Source organism: Triturus cristatus, chromosome 3_1, assembly GCF_964204655.1.
Source record: "Triturus cristatus chromosome 3_1, aTriCri1.1, whole genome shotgun sequence".
Taxonomy (NCBI): Eukaryota; Metazoa; Chordata; class Amphibia; order Caudata; family Salamandridae; genus Triturus; species Triturus cristatus.
Window position 1 is genome coordinate 35,909,924 of NC_140583.1, and position 19,194 is coordinate 35,929,117.

Genomic DNA, 19,194 nt, shown 5'->3' on the forward strand with positions numbered 1-19,194 from the left:
AGCTGTACCAGTAGAGTCGGTGAGGAACAAGTTAAATGAGGGTAAGGCAGTGTGTACATCTAGATATGACTAAAAACATGGCACTAAAAGACTTGAGCTCCATGTGGGTGATTTAGTAAAAGTGGTTGTTAAGAAAAAGAGAAAGCAGATTTTCTGAACTTTTGCAAGTAAAGGAAGTTATGTACAATGCTGCATTACTAAGTGATTGTAAAGTTTGGCAAGCCAGAAGATTGGTTTATGCAATGATAAAGCCAAAAATGGGTTCTCCGAGTACAGGTGTACACCAGGTTGTAGTAAGTTTGAGTGGTTAAACGAGGAGGTGGAAAGCGAAAAGAAACAAATGGACGGCGAGACTGCTAACAGGGATCTGTCTAATAGTAGTCATAAGAGTATCACTAAAAATGCATCTAATGTCAAGAATAAAGTTATTCAGTCTTCTGCCAGTAAAAGCAACATATATGTGATGGCTAGGTCAGGCAGAAGAATTGTTAAACCTTCATATTTGCAGGATTTTGTGAAGTGGACTTTCAGTAATGTTACAATTCGTTTATTGCAGCAGTATTCTTTTAATCCTAATTATTGAGGGGTTGTTGTTGTATTCATTTAACTGTGGTACTGTTTAGTTTTCTTATATCCGATTATTTTTAGTGTTTGCCCTTTATTCTTGTTATTTTATTGTCCTTAAATTTTTTATTTTCTTAGTATTATTAGAACTTGTGTTTTTTTTTTTTACTTTATAAGGGAGGGGGAAATATTGTGTTCTAGAGTGTGTTTGGGTTCGCTAGCACGTCTGTGCCCAACATTCCACCTTCTGTACTCAACGATTGAGAGGAGAGACCGGGAGGAGGGTTGGACACACTGCTAGTACGGAGTTGGACTTTATGAAGGAATAAACACAGGCTCAAGTTACCTGCAAGGTGTCTGTGTCTTCATTTGGATCCTACATTATGCAGACACCAGTCCTAATATCACAGAAGCTCTTAGAGTAAATCGTGGAGCACTCTCTCGCTTGTACGGTGGAGGAGCTTGGAACTGGAAGCAAGTGGGGTGGTTTGGGTCACACTATTATAGGCATTTACCTGACGGGGGATGCTGATCCACTGTCTAACGTCTAGGAACCAGTTTGACTAGTTACCTTTTCAAATGTCATTTTCTGGCTGCAGTGCAGACAAAGCCTTTGCGCGAGGCAGTGGTGCTCTCAACAGGTGGTGGTGATGGTGATAATGATGATGCTGGTTCCTTGAAGTAGTACCTAACAATTGGGCACAATGAAAAGGGATGGCTCTGCACCAGGCTCTCGGCAGCCTTCATGAAATACAATCAGGCAAAGAGAAAAGAGCAGCCACTCTCTAGAAATATCCCCACCTTTAACAACAGAATCTACTGCCTCATCTCCATGACCATCCACCAAATGATAGAACTCAGAATGGCCTAATCAGCAAGCCTTTTCTAAAAGGACCACATAGAATTTCTATGGGTAGTCTTGTCTCCATCCTTCCTCATTTAAGTGTCTGGGTCTCCACCGTCTTGCTTTAGGACTGCAGACAATACACTTCCACTGTCTTAACATAATATAACATGCATTTTTAAAGGGCATGTTCACTCGTAGGCATCATTGCACTGAATAACCAGGCCTCGAAAAATCAACTCGCCCACTCACAATTGCGAGTGAGATTTTATCAGGTCGGGCTATTTTTAGCACTTACTCATCCTTGCTGGTGAGTAAACTTAAGCTGGAAGAAACCGGTGTTCTGCTCATTCAGAAGTGAATGAGCAATTAAGACGCCTTCAAATCTTTTTTTTATCTTGACATATTTGCTGACTGCTCAAGCACAGAGGGCAAATGTCAGTTTGACTTTTTACTAATTGTTGCCTATCTGTTCCTGGGAAATGTTTTTTACTTTTCTTTCACTTATTACAGGTAATGGTTTTAGTCAAGTGAGCGGAGAAGAATTGTGAAACGAAAGGATGTCAAATGTCAGTATTTCAAAATAGAACAGCAATTATGAAAGAGCTTTTTTTGTAATTCAGAAGTGTAATGCAAACAAAGATTTAAATAGGAGCAAAGTAAATCAGAATACATTACTTTGGCAATGTGCAAACAAGAACTACTTGCAGCCACTTTATTTCCAAACATTAAACACTAAATAGTTTTAAAACCATATGTCAGTGACAAATTCTGTGGCCATTTAATTGTAAAATCTGCTGATTGCAAATGGCAACGTGCTGCTACTTTGTGCTTTAATTACGTATTTATGAAAAGTGATAGTTTTTAAACATGATTTGAGAAACATTCCTGCCACCGCTCTGATGACATGAAGTTAATGAACTAAGAGGCAAGTCAGCGGTCATGTGTATTCTTTGTGTGGCTAGATTTGTATTCTACATAGAACCAATGTTTAATTTATTAAATCAAACAAAATAGTTTTCTGTACAGCAGACGTGCTGAACTCGTGGATATGAAAGTGCTCATATGTGATTAAGAAAATGGCGTCTCAGTGAATAAAAATACTTGCTCAGGATCACATAATTTGAAACCAGTTTATGGTTTTGACGGGTTACTTTGACTATTGCTCCCGTTTTTCCACTTTACCTCGTTCCTTGCACACGTATTGCTACCATTTCTTGTTTTTAACAATTTACTGTTAGGCCTTTTTTTTAAATATTTCTTTTAACTTGGATTCTGTTCTAATCTGTGTCACTATTGTATGAGTTTGAATTGTGAAGGGGGGTTAAATTGGAGAGGGCTTACTCACTTCATGGTATCCCGGTCAGCCAATGAGAGTCGCCATTTTGGGGCAGTGCGCTCTCTAGTCTTTCTGGCTGCCGGGGGCATAAATATGCACGCTGCATGGACGCAGGTACCTTGAGGGGTTACTTTGACTCCTGCTCCCGTTTTTACACTTTACCTCGCTCCTTGAACACGTATTGCTGCTATTTCTTGTTTTTAACAATTTACCGTTAGGCCTTTTTCAAAAATATTTATTTTAACTTGGATTCTGTTCTAATCTGTAACACTATTGTATGAATTTGAATTGTGAAGGGGGGTTGAATTGGAGAGGGCATTCCCGGTATCCCGGTCAGCCAGTGAGAGTTGCCATTTTGGGGCAGTGCGCTCTCTAGTCTTTCTGGCTGCCGGGGCCATAGCTATGCACCCTGCGCGGACACGCGCAGCAGGCGCACCTATAGCAAGCCCGTCTACGCCCCAGAAGGGGCCAGGGCCAGTCATGCTGCCCGTCGAGCCATTGCTTCAGTGGATAGGCTGTGCTACACGGGTGAGTCACTACGCTCACTTCGTCCCACACCGTGCCCCTCCCTATTTAAGCTGGACCTGCACACCGGTCTTGATTCCAGATGCCCGCTGTGCGGCCTCAGGCTGCGTTCGGAATCCTTGATCCTAGGTCACAACAGTGCTGTTTTCACTAGACCTCCCCCGATTCGGGCAGCCTTTTCTTAAGGTACGATCTCTAAGAAAACACCATCTGGACGTCTTCTACCTGATTATAGATAAACCAGTGGACCTTCTGTTCATTACAGAAACTTGGCTTGACAGTAACTCTGATCCTATTGTCGCCATGGCCACTCCGGAGGGCTACAGGATCTCTAGAACAGACCGCCCAGTGGGTAGAGGGGGTGGAGTGGCTATTATGTATAAGGATAAGTGGGATCTCTGTAGGGGAGACACCAGCTCTTGGGGCGACTGTAAAGCCTTGTACTGCAGCATCCGCTTTTCGGACCATTTTACGTTGGGTGGCTCTCTGATTTAAAGGGCCCCTGACTCTGTTGGGTCCTTTCTCAATACATGGGGTGACGCCGTGGTCTCTCGAGGGCTTTGCTTCTCCCAATACATTGTTTTAGGGGACCTAAATATCCATCTTGACCGGCTGACTCTAGAGACTCACTTGACTTTCTACAGCTTGCACAACATCAGGTCGAATGCTTTGGGTGATAATGTTCAATTTGTCTCAGCTGAAGAAATGCTAATTCTCGCACGTTTGCTACGGACCGAACTACAGTGGACATGGAGTACTTGCAACAATATCAGTATGAAGGTGAGTATATTCATTTCGATCTGTGTTTCTACAACTAGTTGTAATATGATCAAAGACTTGTAGGGAGGGAGACTGGGTAGGCTCTTGAGTTACATGATGGCATTGTTCACAGAAAAGGAATTCAACGCACAAATCTGACACTTTTTATAGATGATGGGGACAAAAGCTAAAACAGAATCCAACATGAGCTGGGGCAGACGCAAATAGGGACAAACTCAAGATATAACGGTTTATAAATTAAAAAGGAATTATAGATTCTTCCCAGCCAGGAATGTCATATTCCCACACAAACCTGCCAACTTTGATGTCGATTGCCACCTTCACTGGTAGAGTTTTAGCAGAATTGTATTTCACTTCCTCCTCCTGCTATTTTCACCCCATACCAACATTTTTTCATGAGGAGAGATCCCTTTATCTGTAAATAGTAGCTCTTTTACCCCTTAAATGCACAACATACATTTTTTACTGAATGAACAACAAATGCGCAGTCAAGATCAAAAACGTTTGCAGTGCATTTTTCTAAATGTGAAAGAATATGATGCAAAAATACATGCTCTCTCTTGCTCTTCTTGGACCTGGCTAGTGAGAGCTTTAGCTCTTTATTGCTCCATACATGTTGTCAGTTCTTATAAGATTCGGACCAATCCAACGTATTTTTTTTTATCTCCAAGATAGGATGTTTGACGGGATTGTACGCAGTCTGAATTCATCAGAACACATCGCATGGGGGTGCCAAGCATCATAAATTGATACTTTATAGCTTAAGAAAAAGTTACCAAGATCACATTTTCTAAAAAGCAGTGATCGCTAATGCAAAACATGGACAAGAAGAGACGTCAAGACTTGAGAGAGGACAATTAGTAAATCCAAACAACAGTATTTGGTCATGGGTCTATATAAGCCCGTATCATAGTTGTAGTAGCTTCAACATAAAAGAGACAAAAATAGCGACATCAGCAAATCGTATAGATGACATCAAATCTTCCAAAATATTTTCTTGGTATGCTCTATTACACTTCCAGATATATATAAAAAGATTTTTCCCAGCACACAATAGCTGACACGTGTTTCGTCTGACACACACTTTTTCAGGGCTGGAATGACAAAATACTATAAATTAATACAATTAAAAGAGAATTACATTATTCCAATTAAAACAGATATATTTATATACGAAAAAAAAAAGCCAATGGTAACAAACAATAGTGAATACAATCGTGGAGAACAAACCAAAACAATAATGGATCTATTTCCATTTAATTAACCAACAAGTGCATGGAGAGAATCACCGAAAAGTGAAATAAACAAAGAAAGTGCTGAAAAGAGAAAACCGAAGATTATTATAAGCCCAAGAATTTACAAAGATGCGTTAATATCATACAAGAAACTCCAACGAGTGAAAGGAAGATTACAAGTGCTAATGGAAAATAGTGTGATACTCAAACTACTCTATACCCAAGTATATATAAAGAGCTATAGGTAATGTCAACCTACCAAAGATTGAACAAATGGAACTTTATGGAGTGTGTAATATGCAGGTACAGCAGATCCCACTACAGATTGTACTAAGATCCAATTATACAGGATACGAGTTGAATAATCCAAAAGTAAGACTAAATGCAGAGAAAGAAAAGTGGAAACACAAGAAAAAAAAAAAAAGAGTCATCCGATCTGTATAAAAGGCGACATAATATCTTGTGAGTAAGCACAACTAAATCTCAAACGCCAATCAGAAAGGATAGTCACCAAAGCATAGACATGCAAGTCACACTCTTATCAAAAAAAGTTTTTTTATATACAAGTTAGAAAAATAAATCAACCCAAGCCCACGAGAGAGAAAGTCACATTGCGAGACAACTGCATGTTCAATATGGACTCACCCGAAAATTCCAGAAATGAAGAACAAAACGGGGAATAGAGAATAATAAATCGCCCGGTTTAAGAGGTAAAGATTCTCAAATGTGAGAGATGAATTTAATGCCAATAAGCAGTGATATGTTAACACCTGAAATAAAGAAAAAACGACTGTAAAGAAAATGATTAACGCCGCTCAAGAACAAAAACCAAAGTCTGGTTAAAAAGAGTCAAGTCCTCAATCCCGCTTACCTATTCTTATACAAAGTCACATGACTACAAGATCGAAAAAGCCCACTAAAGATTATTATGAAGACAGTTGCCATCTTAAACTATACCAATCGTCCCAAGGGTATGAACAGTGATGTATTTTTAACCAAGTAACAGTGTAATGAAATGCAAGTTACACTTGTTTATTGAAAAACATGTGTGTATCATAAGCCGAGATATGGCAAAAAACTAAATAACTTGCATTTCATTACACTGTTACTTGGTTAAAAATACGTCACTGTTCATACTCTTGGGACGATTGGTATAGTTTAAGATGGCGCCGGTCTACTCAGGATTCACAATAATTTTTAGTGGGCTTTTTCGATCTTGTAGTCATGTGACTTTGACACAGGATTCTTTGTTTGACTTGTATATATACACACTAGTGACGAAAACACAATGGCCGCTTACTTAGTTTTCGCCATACTGCGGTCTGCGACGCACACATGTGTAAGAATAGGTAAGCGGGATTGAGGACTGGACTCTTTTTAACCAGACTTTGGTTTTTGTTCTTGAGCTGCGTTAATCATATTCTTTACAGTCGTTTTATCTTTATTTCAGGTGTCAACATATCATAGTTAGCCTATGACATGTTCCTGTTACTGCTTATTGGCATTGAATTCATCTACACTCGCATTTGAGAATCTTTACCTCTTAAACCGGGGGATTTATTATTCTCTATTCCCCGTTTTGTTATTCATTTCTGGAATTTTCGTTTTTCGGGTGAGTCCATATTGAACATGCAGTTGTCTCGCAATGTGACTTTCTCTCTCGTGGGCTTGGGTTGATTTATTTTTCTATACCATCTGGTGTTTTTTATCTATATTGGAGTTGTGCCACAGTTGAAAGAATATCTATTGGTGACCAATGATTAGTGCTACTTAGGTATTTGCTATATGGAAAGTGCTGTTATACAAGTCATCGTATTATTATTGCTGGTTTCCCTCTCATATAATTGGGTATGTGGCTATTTACACAACACCATAGAATATCCTATTTTAGCTACGTTGTATACTAAATCTGAGTATATGTCGTACTTAACTTATATATAAAAAAAAGTTTTTTGATAAGAGTGTGACTTGCACTTCTATGCTTTGGTGGCTATCCTTTGTGATTGGCGTTTGAGATTTAGTTGTGCTCACTCACAAGATATTATGTCGCCCTTTATACAGATCGGATGACTCTTTTTTCTTATGCGTTTCCACTTTTCTTTTTCTGCATTTAGTCTTACTTTTGGATTATTCAACTTGTATCCTGTATAATTGGATCTTAGTACAATCTGTAGTGGGATGTGCTGTACCTGCATATTACGCACTCCATAAAGTTTCATTTGTTCAATCTTTGGTAGGTTGACATTACCTATAGCTCTTTATATATACTTGGGTATAGAGTAGTTTGAGTATCACACTATTTTCCGTTAGCACTTGGAATCTTCCTTTCACTCTTTGGAGTTTCTTGTATGATATTAACGCATCTTTGTAAATTCTTGGGCTTATAATAATCTTCGGTTTTCTCTTTTCAGCACTTTCTTTGTTTATTTCACTTTGCGGTGATTCTCTCCATGCACTTGTTGGTTAATTAAATGGAAATAGATCCATTATTGTTTTGGTTTGTTCTCCACGATTGCATTCACTATTGTTTGTTACCATTGGCCGTTTCTTTCGTAAATAAATATATCTGTTTAAATTAGAATAATGCAATTTTCTTTTAATTGTATAAATTTATGATAGTATTTTGTCATTCCAGCCTTGAAAAAGTGTGTGTCAGACGAAACACGTGTTGGCTATTGTGTGCTGGAAAAATTCTTATATATATATATATATATATATATATATATATATATATATATATCTGGAAGTGTAATAAAGCATACCAAGAAAATATTTGGGAAGATTTGATGTCATCTATACGATTTACTGATGTCGCTATTTTTGTCCCTTTTATGTTGAAGCAACTACAACTATGATACGGGCTTATATTGACCCATGACCAAATACTGTGGATTTACTAATTGTCCTTTTTGGTTGTGCTGTAATAGCCTTATTTTTCCTTTTATTGTATATGCACATTATCCTTTTGATGTGTACATAACACCTTTTGGTTGTAGTTGGATGTTAAAGGCTGAAATAGCACCCTGTTGATGACATATCAAGTATACATTTATCACGCATGTCACTGTTATTTCCTCAACAACATTTTTTAAGTGTGGATGTGCGGTTTTCTCTAGTTAGGGACACTACTACCTGCTTTCTTTCGCAAGACTTGAGAGAGTTTAAGCCCAACAGAGACACACAGCAATCTGTTTTCATAATACAACATGACATGCATTTCTCGGACAGAAATTAAAATTAACAAGCCGTTGTGGCACAGGAATTAAAATGTGGCATGCGTCTGTGTGCACTCACCTCCACAGAGAAGGCTCACTGTCAGGTGCATGCATGAGGCTCGTGTTCTGCCACTTACCTGCACTTCTACCACTCACCCCCGTTACCTGTGCGCACAAGTGACTTACCTAGAATAACCCCGCAGGCCAGCAGGGCGTAGGCGGAGGTGGTCTGCTTGAGGAGCAGGTAGGACAGCAGGACGTTGAAGACGGTGCTGAGGCAGCGGCCCACGGTGTAGAAGGCCACCCCCAGGTACATGAGGCAGAGGTTGTTGAAGGTGATCATGCCGATGAAGACCAGCGAGAGGGGCAGGATGCTGCGCAGCACCTTGAGGTCGAAGCGCAGCGCTAGCCCCGAGCGGTCGCCCCCAGGCCAGAGGCTGCTCGCCAGGCTGATGCCCTTGCAGAGGAGCACGGTGACCAGGCACTGGTAGAAGGTGACGAAGAGCGGCGCCCCCAGCTTCAGGGAGGGGCTGTCCAGCAGGTACTTGTTCAGAAAGACCATGGTGATGGAGGTGAACCAGTAGAGGGAGACCACCAGGAAGATCTTCACGGCCCGGAGCAGGAAGGACTGCCTGGGCTCCTTGGCATCGCCGTCGGCCTCGAGCAGGGCGCCGCCGAGAGCCATCCTGAGGATGCCCGACCTCTTCAGCTTCAGTGTTCTGCTCATAGCCGGGGAAGGAGGGGCAAGAAACAGAAAGTGCAGTTAGGATTTGGAGAGTAACGGACACATTGGGAGGCGGGGGTGGGGGGGGGGGAGAAGCAGGGACTTGGGGGGGGGGGTGGGCACCTGAGGCGACGCTAGAGGCTCACTGCTCAGCCTGCTGCCCACTTGCACCCATCGCTCGAGCTCACTTCACCGCACAGACAACCACCCTTCCGCTGCCTCGTCACCAGCGGTGCCCAGGGGCCATCCTTTCCAGACAGGGGTCACCGGGGACCGGCGCCACCACCGTTATTGAGCTCTTAAAGGGATGACATTTGTCTGTAGTTTGGGCACTTCCGGGTCCCGTGACAACCAATCCCAAGACTGCACATGTTCAGGGAGCCGAGGGAGGGCTAATGTGTAAAGCGAACTCGGATTGGAGCATTGAGAGGCACCTTGGCCAATCCTAGTGCGCCACACAAAAGGCCGATGCTTATTGGCTCCACGAGCCAGCGTGCGGTGGGCGGGGCGCAGGTACAAGGGGGTGGGCCTAAGGCAGTCAGTCAGTCACGGCCAGGGCGCCGGTCATGATAGCCCCCTTCATCTGCTTCCTTGGGTTTGAGGGGAAGGGCGGGTTCGGGAGGAGGGGGTAAGTCCCCTGGGGCTGGCAGAAGGGAGGGGAGTGGCCGCGGGGGGAGTCCCCTGGCCGTGACAGAGGGGGAAGGGTGGGGCTACGGAGTGAGTCACCTGGTGTGACCTTTGGTTGCTACCATTGTCCCTGGACTCAACCCTGGTCAGTGAGAGACCCACAGACTGGGGCACCCTGTCAAGTATAGCAGGCCCATGTGTGATGTGCTGCACCAGTCAAGGTTTTTTTGTTTGAATTCTGGGACTCGTAGTCTTGTTTATTTCATTATAAAACAGGACTACAGGCCCCATAATTCAAAGTAAAAGGCCTGCACTAGAGCAGTACACACACCTAGGATCCTGGGAAACTTGGCAGCTGTGCTGGGCCAGGTTATACGGTGGCAGTTCTCTGAGACTCGTGGAGCATTCTAGCATTTACTGATACTGGCGATTCTACTTTGCACCCTGCTACCACACACACCACATCTGATGCAGGTGAAGTCAGGCTGTTAAGAGGGTGCCCCCCCCCCCCCAAATAAATGAGAAGTGCGACATACTGAGTAACTGACTAGCGTGGGGTGGCATTTAGTGGAGTGACATTAAGTGAAGTGGTATTGAGTGGGGTGGATTGTCATTAAGGGGAGTGAAGTGGCATTGCAGTGGGTGGAGTATGGTAGAGTGGATAAACAATAAGTGGAATTGTGTGGAATGGAGTGGCATTGTGTGCAATGGAATAGCAATGTATGTTGCGTGAAGTGGCACTGTGTGGTATTGAAAGTTGCCCAAGTGGCCACTGAATTGCCCTATAGCACTTCAAAGCATCATGCTATATAAATGCAATTAAAATACAATATGTTACCAAGAATCTCGACCTACAATCTATGTAAAAATCTTATGCCTATGCAGGAGCTTGTTAGTATGTGTAACTCTTCAGCAAGAACTCGTTTGTTTACAAATAAATGCATTTTAGCTTGGGAGGGGCTAGTGGGCGAGGGAGCAACATATATTGTACTGGTTGGGGGGTAAAGGAGATGGAGCCAGGTGGCAGCAGTGTTGTGGAGCTACAAATGTTAAAAGCCCTTTCCAAACAAGAGTAGCAAATGTGCTTGTTACTCAGTCACGATAGAAAATGATAATGTGTAACAATATGCTTGTTGCAAACGGATGAGATTGTCAAAGCTTTAAACCAAAGATATTTCAGAGTTAAAATTCCAGGAGTTCTATGATGACTCTCAGAAGTTGGGGCAGAAGGAGAGATGAGAGGGGAATCAAATCAAATCAAATCAGTAGAATTTGTATCGCGCACATATCACTCATATGAGTCTCATGGCGCTTGTAGACTGCTCAAGTGGACGGACCGGGGCTAATTAATAAAGAGCCAGGTTTCAACTCTTTACGGAATTTACCATGTTCTGGTATGCTACGAAGATGGAAAGGCATTTTGTTCCAGAGCGATGGTGCCAGAAACGAAAACGAACGGCCTCCTTGCCTGACGGTGTTAACTCTTAACAGAGTCAGCAAGGGAAGAAGCAGCATGGAGATGGGGTGAGTGCGAGGTAAAGAAGAAATAGTACCTCAGTCACAGAGTGAGCAGCGGACAGACACTAATTAGGATGAATCAATTTGCGAGGTCCATGCTTCACAGGAAAAAAAGAAGTGACGAGCGGCATGCTCTGGGCAATTAGTAGGCAGCAAAGAAGAGTGACAATAATGTTAATGAATGGTAAGCAATGGGCAGGCTCCGAGCCATGTATAGTAAGCAATACACCTTGCAACGACAGCACATGCACGGTTTGTAGGTAAGACCTATAAAGAACAACATATTCTGTAGCTGTTATTTTCACCTCAAGTTAACTGCATATATAAAACACACAAACCTTAGATGAAAAAGAAATGCAAATTAATCATTGGCAAAGGCACTCTTACGTTATGAAACCTCAGTTAGTTAATGCGATCACTGCAGCTGTGTGTGTGTTTGTGTATGTTTATAAGGCCAGAGAGTCACAGAATCATGGTTGGTACAGTGGGAAATAGTGACTTATGTATTTATAGTGCCCCGTGGTTCGAGTCTATGACAGAGAGCATTGTGATTATGTGGCATCATTTTTAAATTGTTTTACACACAGCATAAGACAGACTGTTTCAAAATGATTTAGTGTTTGAGATAAAACAACAGCTTTCAAAGTATATATTTTAGTAATATGTAGTCAGACTGTATACTTAATTGGACTGTACTTAGTACCAACATTTTTCTAAGTGACCATTAAAACATTGATCTTAGCTGATAATCATCACCCCTCAGAAACCACCTCTTTGTCACCATGGAGCTTCAAGAGGCACCGTCAATTAAAGCCAATACTGGCTCCCAAGCAGCCTTCACATTTGGTGATTAATTAATTGCACACATTACCATTTCTCACAGGTAGCAGGCACATCGGTGAAAAGGCCTGTTTCATATTTATATTTGCGTCTCTCCCTAGTTTTTACAGCAGAGGAGACCTGTACGCCCTTTCACTTTCAGCAAGAGGCCCCCGAGGCCCGCATTAACCATTCAGGGATGGAATGATTGTTATTTTAACAAAAGTAGCAAAAGGCCCTAGGGGTCTGAAGGGCCAACTAAACCTCAATTATTGCTGTTTTATTATTGTTCCTTACTTGCATTAGGGTGCAGTGCACCCATGCAATGTGAGTGTTGCTGTGGACCTCAGAGCTATGGCCCAAGGGGGGAGGATATTAAAGCAGAGTAGAAACCTTAGCTTGGGCCTCAGGGAAATAGCAAGGAGGGAGACAGGGGGAAATGGGGGTGGACTGTGTTTTTTTAAAAAGAGCAGAGGAGGCAGCCCACTTGCAATAAAGTAGCTAGAAGTATATTGTTAGTGAAGCAGGTGCTGTTGCATTGAAGCCCAGGAGTGTGAGGTGCACACAACACCCAGATTGAGGGAAGCAACGTTAGTTGATCCATTTGTTTTTGTCTGATGCATTTACTCTTTTTAAGTCTTACATTTAGTGTTCATTATGAGCTACAGAAAAACAAACCCTAAAATGATCTCATAATCCCTGCCCAGTAAGCTCAGTCCTGTCCCTCCTGCTCCTCCAATATTTAACATAAAGTTTTGGAGGAGGGCCCAACTTCAAAATATTTAGCTTCGGGGGCTCAGACCAAAAATGTCTGAAAACCTCTGCTTTACACATTTGAGGAATATGTAGCAAAAATCAAATGGATGTCATGCACTTTACACGCTGCTTCTGAAGCAAACACGATAACAATTTCTCTTTTCTTGCCAGTCTGCAATAAAACCACTTTTAATCCTTTCAAACCAGCATCACTCGTTAATATCATCTTCTTCGTCACAACAAACCCACTGAGAGTTGTCATTAGCAGTCTCCTTCTTAGTAACATCAAAGGCTTCTTGATGGTCTACAGTCCTCTCAAACCCAACTCCTTCCTAAATGAGCTCTTGCAATACTCACAAAATCCCCGACAGACCTGGAGTAATACTCTAAAAAACACAAGGTTGTTTTTGCCTCCTCCTTACTTTAAGCCTTTTGCACTCCTGATACTGCCTCAACAAAGTTCACTCTTGTTTTTATCTCCTCTCCTCTTATTGTGTGGCCCAGAGATTCGATATTGAGCATTCTCTGAACTAACATTTCTCCACCTTTGCAGTCCAGCCACACTCCTCCAGTTTTCTTGGGACTTTCGTCAATACTGTATCACTGTCATTGTAAACTAGAATGCCCTAGGAGATCCTCTTTAAGCAGGAATCCACATAGTTACCAAAATTCCCATAGGTAGTCACTCTCTCTATGACTCCATGAGGTTACGTGTCTCTTCTTGGGTCCCCACACTGACCTCTGAAAATAAGAATATTCTGTGGTTCTGACACTGAATGTCAAGTTTCAAAGCTGCTGCTATCTTCAGAACAGACTCACGATTATGGGTCTTGCAGTGGCACCATACTTTTGCCACTGGACTTAGTTCCTTAAGATGGCATTTCAAAAGCCTTCTTCACCAGAGGGCAAGCCAGATTATTCAGTGGGCGTCCAGCAATCAACAAAAAAGACTATCTTTGCCAGAATATGGGCTTCAACACTGAGATGGTGGAACCCCAACTACTTGGATGTTCAGTGCCCATCTCATGTTATCTGGAACCTCCACATTGACCTTCAGAGCAATTCTGGCATTCTCCACACTTGGCCTAATGGATGGTACCTCACAGAGCTTCAGTCTCCAGACTTGCCTCTGTAGACTGAACTCCTCTCACAAGTTCTCTGCTTCTTTTACCCTTGACACAATGTGTTCCACTTTAGCCAGCTGCTCTTCGCCAATTGCCACTTTCTTTTTCCACCCTCTGACTTCCTAGGAAGCAGCCCCACTGTACTCATCATGTCTATTGTTCTCTGGAGCACATTTGCTATTGAGCCTTGTCGATGATCTGACTCCAGTGTCCCTACAGCTCGTCACGCAAGGTGTTGAAAAAGTCTTCCTTCGCTTTTTTGGAGTGCTTTCTCGCCACAATACAGTCTCGAAACATAATTACATGCCTGCAAGACAGCAGCTAACACCCAGTTTGGCCTCACAGAGTAGCTTCTCCGGTCATGGGGATCTTCCATACCTGACCTGGCTCCTCCCCATCTGGGTGTCCGAACTCTTCCATCAAAGATGGTACTGGTTATACTGGTCTTACCTACAGCTCTCTTACGTGTTCAGCATGGGCGAGCTCTGAGCTTTGTTCGGGTTAGGGTGTTTCTCAAACTAAATGGAGCTCACCATGATTTTACAAGTAAGATTTAATATGCTGGTACTTTAAAAAGCCCTCATGAACCGGGTCTTTCGTTCTGTGTCAATTTGACACAACACTTTACGTCTAACATGCACCCCGGGGCTGTGGCTTCTTCTTGTATACTACTAATAATTACTTGTCGATGTGAAGGCACCACATGAGAATATGGTTTTGCATTTGTTTATAGAATCTACTAGAAGGAAACCTTTTTAAAGGAAACTAAAAAAGGATTTGTGGATGGTTGGTATTCCCTATCAGTCCCGAGGTGCGCCTTTTTGGTGATTGTGCTATTTTATCAATTTTGTATGGATTAGTTTGGAGAATTCATTTCAACAATATTTTTTCTCTTACTAAACCCCGGCTGGGGTCCATGGTGATTGTGTATAAATTGCAGTTGGAAACATGTTGTTCCTTTGGTAAGACACAATCAAGACTTGGAGAAGTTTGGTTGTTATGAATTCTACATCCCGCACCTTTGTTCACGTACCCATGAGAGACCCCTTTCTTCGTCTGTACCTATCTACAGGTGGCAGTAGAGGCCCTCAGCGCTCCATCCCGCACCTCTGTGCACTCTCTCGTGAGAAGCCCCTTTCTGTGTCTGACCTATGTACTGGTGGCAGTGAGAGCCCTCAGCGCTCCATCCCACACCTCTAACCACTCGCCCATGAGAGAGCCCCTTTCTGCGCCTGTACCTATTTACAGGTGGTAGCGAGATCTCAGCGCTCCATCGTGCACCTTTGCGCACCCGCCTGTGAGGGACCCCTTTCTGTATTTGTACCTATTTACAGGTGGCAGCGAGACCTCAGCACCCCATCCTGGACCTCTGCGCACTCGCCCGTGAGAAGCCCCTTTCTGCGTCCGCACATTTACAGGTGGAAGCGAGAGCCCTCAGCGCTCCATCCCACACCTCTGCGCACTCGCTTGTGAGACACCCCTTTCTGTGTCTGTACCTATTTACAGGTGGCAGCGAGAGCCCTCAGCGCCCCATCCCGCACCTCTGCGCACTCGCTCATGAGACACCCCTTTCTGTGTCCGCACCTATTTACAGGTGGCCGCGAGAGCCCTCAGCGCTCCACCCAGGCCAGCACCTCTGCGCACTCGCTTGTGAGACACCCCTTTCTGTGTCCGCACCTATTTACAGGTGGCAGCGAGAGCCCTCAGCGCCCCATCCCGCACCTCTGCGCACTCGCTTATGAGACACCCCTTTCTGTGTCCGCACCTATTTACAGGTGGCAGCGAGAGCCCTCAGCGCTCCATCCAGCACCTCTGCGCACTCGCTCATGAGACACCCCTTTCTGTGTCCGCACCTATTTACAGGTGGCAGCGAGAGCCCTCAGCGCCCCATCCCGCACCTCTGCGCACTCGCTCATGAGACACCCCTTTCTGTGTCCGCACCTATTTACAGGTGGCAGCGAGAGCCCTCAGCGCTCCATCCAGCACCTCTGCGCACTCGCTTGTGAGAAGCCGCTTTCTGCGTCTGAAACTATTTACAGGTGGCCGCGAGAGCCCTCAGCGCTCCACCCAGGCCAGCACCTCTGCGCACTCGCTTGTGAGACACCCCTTTCTGTGTCCGCACCTATTTACAGGTGGCAGCGAGAGCCCTCAGCGCTCTATCCCGCACCTCTGCGCACTCGCTCATGAGACACCCCTTTCTGTGTCCGCACCTATTTTCAGGTGGCAGCGAGAGCCCTCAGCGCCCCATCCCGCACCTCTGCGCACTCGCTCATGAGACACCCCTTTCTGTGTCCGCACCTATTTACAGGTGGCAGCGAGAGCCCTCAGCGCTCCATCCCACACCTCTGCGCACTCGCTTGTGAGAAGCCGCTTTCTGCGTCTGAAACTATTTACAGGTGGCCGCGAGAGCCCTCAGCGCTCCACCCAGGCCAGCACCTCTGCGCACTCGCTTGTGAGACACCCCTTTCTGTGTCCGCACCTATTTACAGGTGGCAGTGAGAGCCCTCAGCGCCCCATCCCGCACCTCTGCGCACTCGCTCATGAGACACCCCTTTCTGTGTCCGCACCTATTTTCAGGTGGCAGCGAGAGCCCTCAGCGCCCCATCCCGCACCTCTGCGCACTCGCTCATGAGACACCCCTTTCTGTGTCCGCACCTATTTACAGGTGGCAGCGAGAGCCCTCAGCGCCCCATCCAGCACCTCTGCGCACTCGCTTGTGAGAAGCCGCTTTCTGCGTCTGAAACTATTTACAGGTGGCAGCGAGAGCCCTCAGCGCCCCATCCCGCACCTCTGCGCACTCGCTTGTGAGACACCCCTTTCTGTGTCTGTACCTATTTACAGGTGGCAACGAGAGCCCACAGCGCTCCATCCAGTACCTCTGCGCACCTTCTCGTGAGGAGCCCATTTTTGCGTCTGTACCTATCTACAGGTGGCAGCGAGAACCCTCAGCGCTCCATCCTGCACCTCTGCGCACTCGCTCGTGAGAAGCCCATTTCTGCATCTGTACCTATTTACAGGTGGCAGCGAGAGCCCTCAGCGCTCCATCCTGCACCTCTGAGCACTCGCCCGTGAGAGGCCCCTTTAGGCATCTGTACCTATTTACAGGTGGCAGCGTGAGCCCCCAGCACTCCACCCCGCACCTATGCGCACTCGCTCGTGAGAAGCCCCTTTCTGCGTCTCTACCTATATACAGGTGGCAGCGTGAGCCCTCAGCGCTCCATCCCTCACCTATGCGCACTCGCCCGTGAGAGGCCTCTTTATGCATCTGTACCTCCGGTCCAGGCCAGCACTCTCCCCAGTAGCTCCACTTGCAGCACCTCACCGCCTCAGCTCCTGAGCCCTCCCGCCTTCTGAGTTCGCATATTGTACCCAGCACCACCTGCTCTTCTCCTGACTTGCTGGGAGACTCGTTTTTGTTTTAATTTTAGTTTTAATTTACGTTTATTCCTTGCACTTGATTGATTCTTGACCTCCTTGGTTATAGCCTATTTCCCGCTGCTGCTGCCCCTGTGGCCCCTCCCACCCCCGCTCCCGCCTCCCCACATCCAGTCCCACCCCCCTCCCCTACTTAATGGCGGCCACTGTGCGGTCGCGCGCAGCGGGCGCGCCGCTGGCTTGCCGAATGAGCGCCTAAGGCAAGCCCATCTGCGCCCGTCCGCGACCCGACTGCGACCTTCACCAGGAACTCTGGTTCTCCTATGCCCCTCCGCTACGATTCCACTACCCTCCACACATTCAATCCCGGAACACACACCGACTGTGAAAGAGCCTCGCCAAACACCACCCATGGACAGTTCTCGTGCAGACCCTGCCGTAGATCCTTCGCCATCGACAAAACCCCCACTACCGCCTAAGACCCGCCTGATGCACGCACCGCCGAAACCCTAACATGCATCTTCCTCAACGTGCGCTCCCTACACCGACACGCCGTAGAGATCTGGGACGTGATCAACACCCTCTCACCCTACATCGCATTCTTCACGGAAACCTGGACCAACGCCACCTCCGGCCACGACATCGCCACTGCCATCTCCAACAGCTCCAAGATCCAGAGAAAGGACCGCCGCCACCGCCCAGGAGGAGGACTCGCCATCGCATACAAGACCCCCTCCGACTCTCCACATCCAGCACGAGTGACCCTCACTCCAAAACAGAACACCTCCACCCCAGGACCACGCTACGCGGCACCCTCATCCACAGACCGCCGGGACCTCGCACCCAGTCCGCAACTACCATCGCCGAGCTCGCACGCCATCACCTCCATGGACTACATTTTACTCGGGGATCTGAACTTCCACCTCGACAACAGTAGCGACCCCGACTCCATCTTGCTCCTCGACAACCTCGCCAACCTCGGACTGAAGCAGCTAGTCAACACGCCCATCCACAAAGCTAGACACACCCTCTACTCTGTCTTCGCAGGAGGAACAAACATCTGCTTCAGCCACACCACCCAGCCCCTCTGCGTTAACTTCACCTTCAACACCACCACTGCACCCAAGACCCCCCGCCCCCACCACAAAGGAACTGGAGCAAGGTCACAGAGGAACACCTCAACACCATCCTCCTCCAAGACCCACACCCAGCGCCACGACCGACACCAACGCCGCAGCCATAGAATTTAACTGAGGGATCTCCCGCTGCGCCGACAAGCTCGCACCCCTCCGTCACCACGCCAAACAACGCCCTCTGAAGGCCGCCTGGTTCACCACAGAACTACAAGAAGCCAGACACTCCTGCAGACGCCTAGAGAAAACCTGGAGAAACCAGAAAACCATGGAAGCATGGAACAACCACAGGAGTGCCCTGAAGGAATACCACCAGCGCATAAGAACCACCAAACAGACCTTCATAAGAGACAAAGCCCAGACCAACACGACCAACGCCAAGGAACTGTTCAATGTCATACAGCAGTTCGCAAACCCCCCCAGCGAAGCCACGGACGTCACACCTTCCCAGGAACTATGCGACAAGCTCAGCTCCTTCTTCCATCTGAAGATCAAGGTCCTCTACAACAACTTCAGCAAACAGACGCTGGACACCACCCTCCACCCCAACGCTGCCAATAAGCCAACCATCATGTCCTGGAATCCCGCCTCCGTCGAACACATCACCGCGACCATG

The 19,194-nt window shown here is 45.9% G+C and overlaps 1 protein-coding gene across 4 annotated transcripts in view; it reads right to left on the reverse strand.

Annotated features, from left to right (window-relative positions):
* Window positions 1-19,194, reverse strand: part of SLC35C1 (solute carrier family 35 member C1) — a 79,607-nt gene that overhangs the window by 32,590 nt on the left and 27,823 nt on the right. For 2 of the 4 annotated variants that reach the window (XM_085646713.1, XM_085646715.1), the window contains exon 2: window positions 8,689-9,221. In XM_085646713.1, coding sequence (XP_085502839.1) covers window positions 8,689-9,187 — 499 coding nt within the window. In that variant the 5' untranslated portion in view covers window positions 9,188-9,221. Of the gene's footprint in view, window positions 1-8,688; window positions 9,230-9,349; window positions 9,592-19,194 lie in introns of those variants that run through there. The other 2 variants (XM_085646714.1, XM_085646712.1) reach the window with 2 other exon arrangements.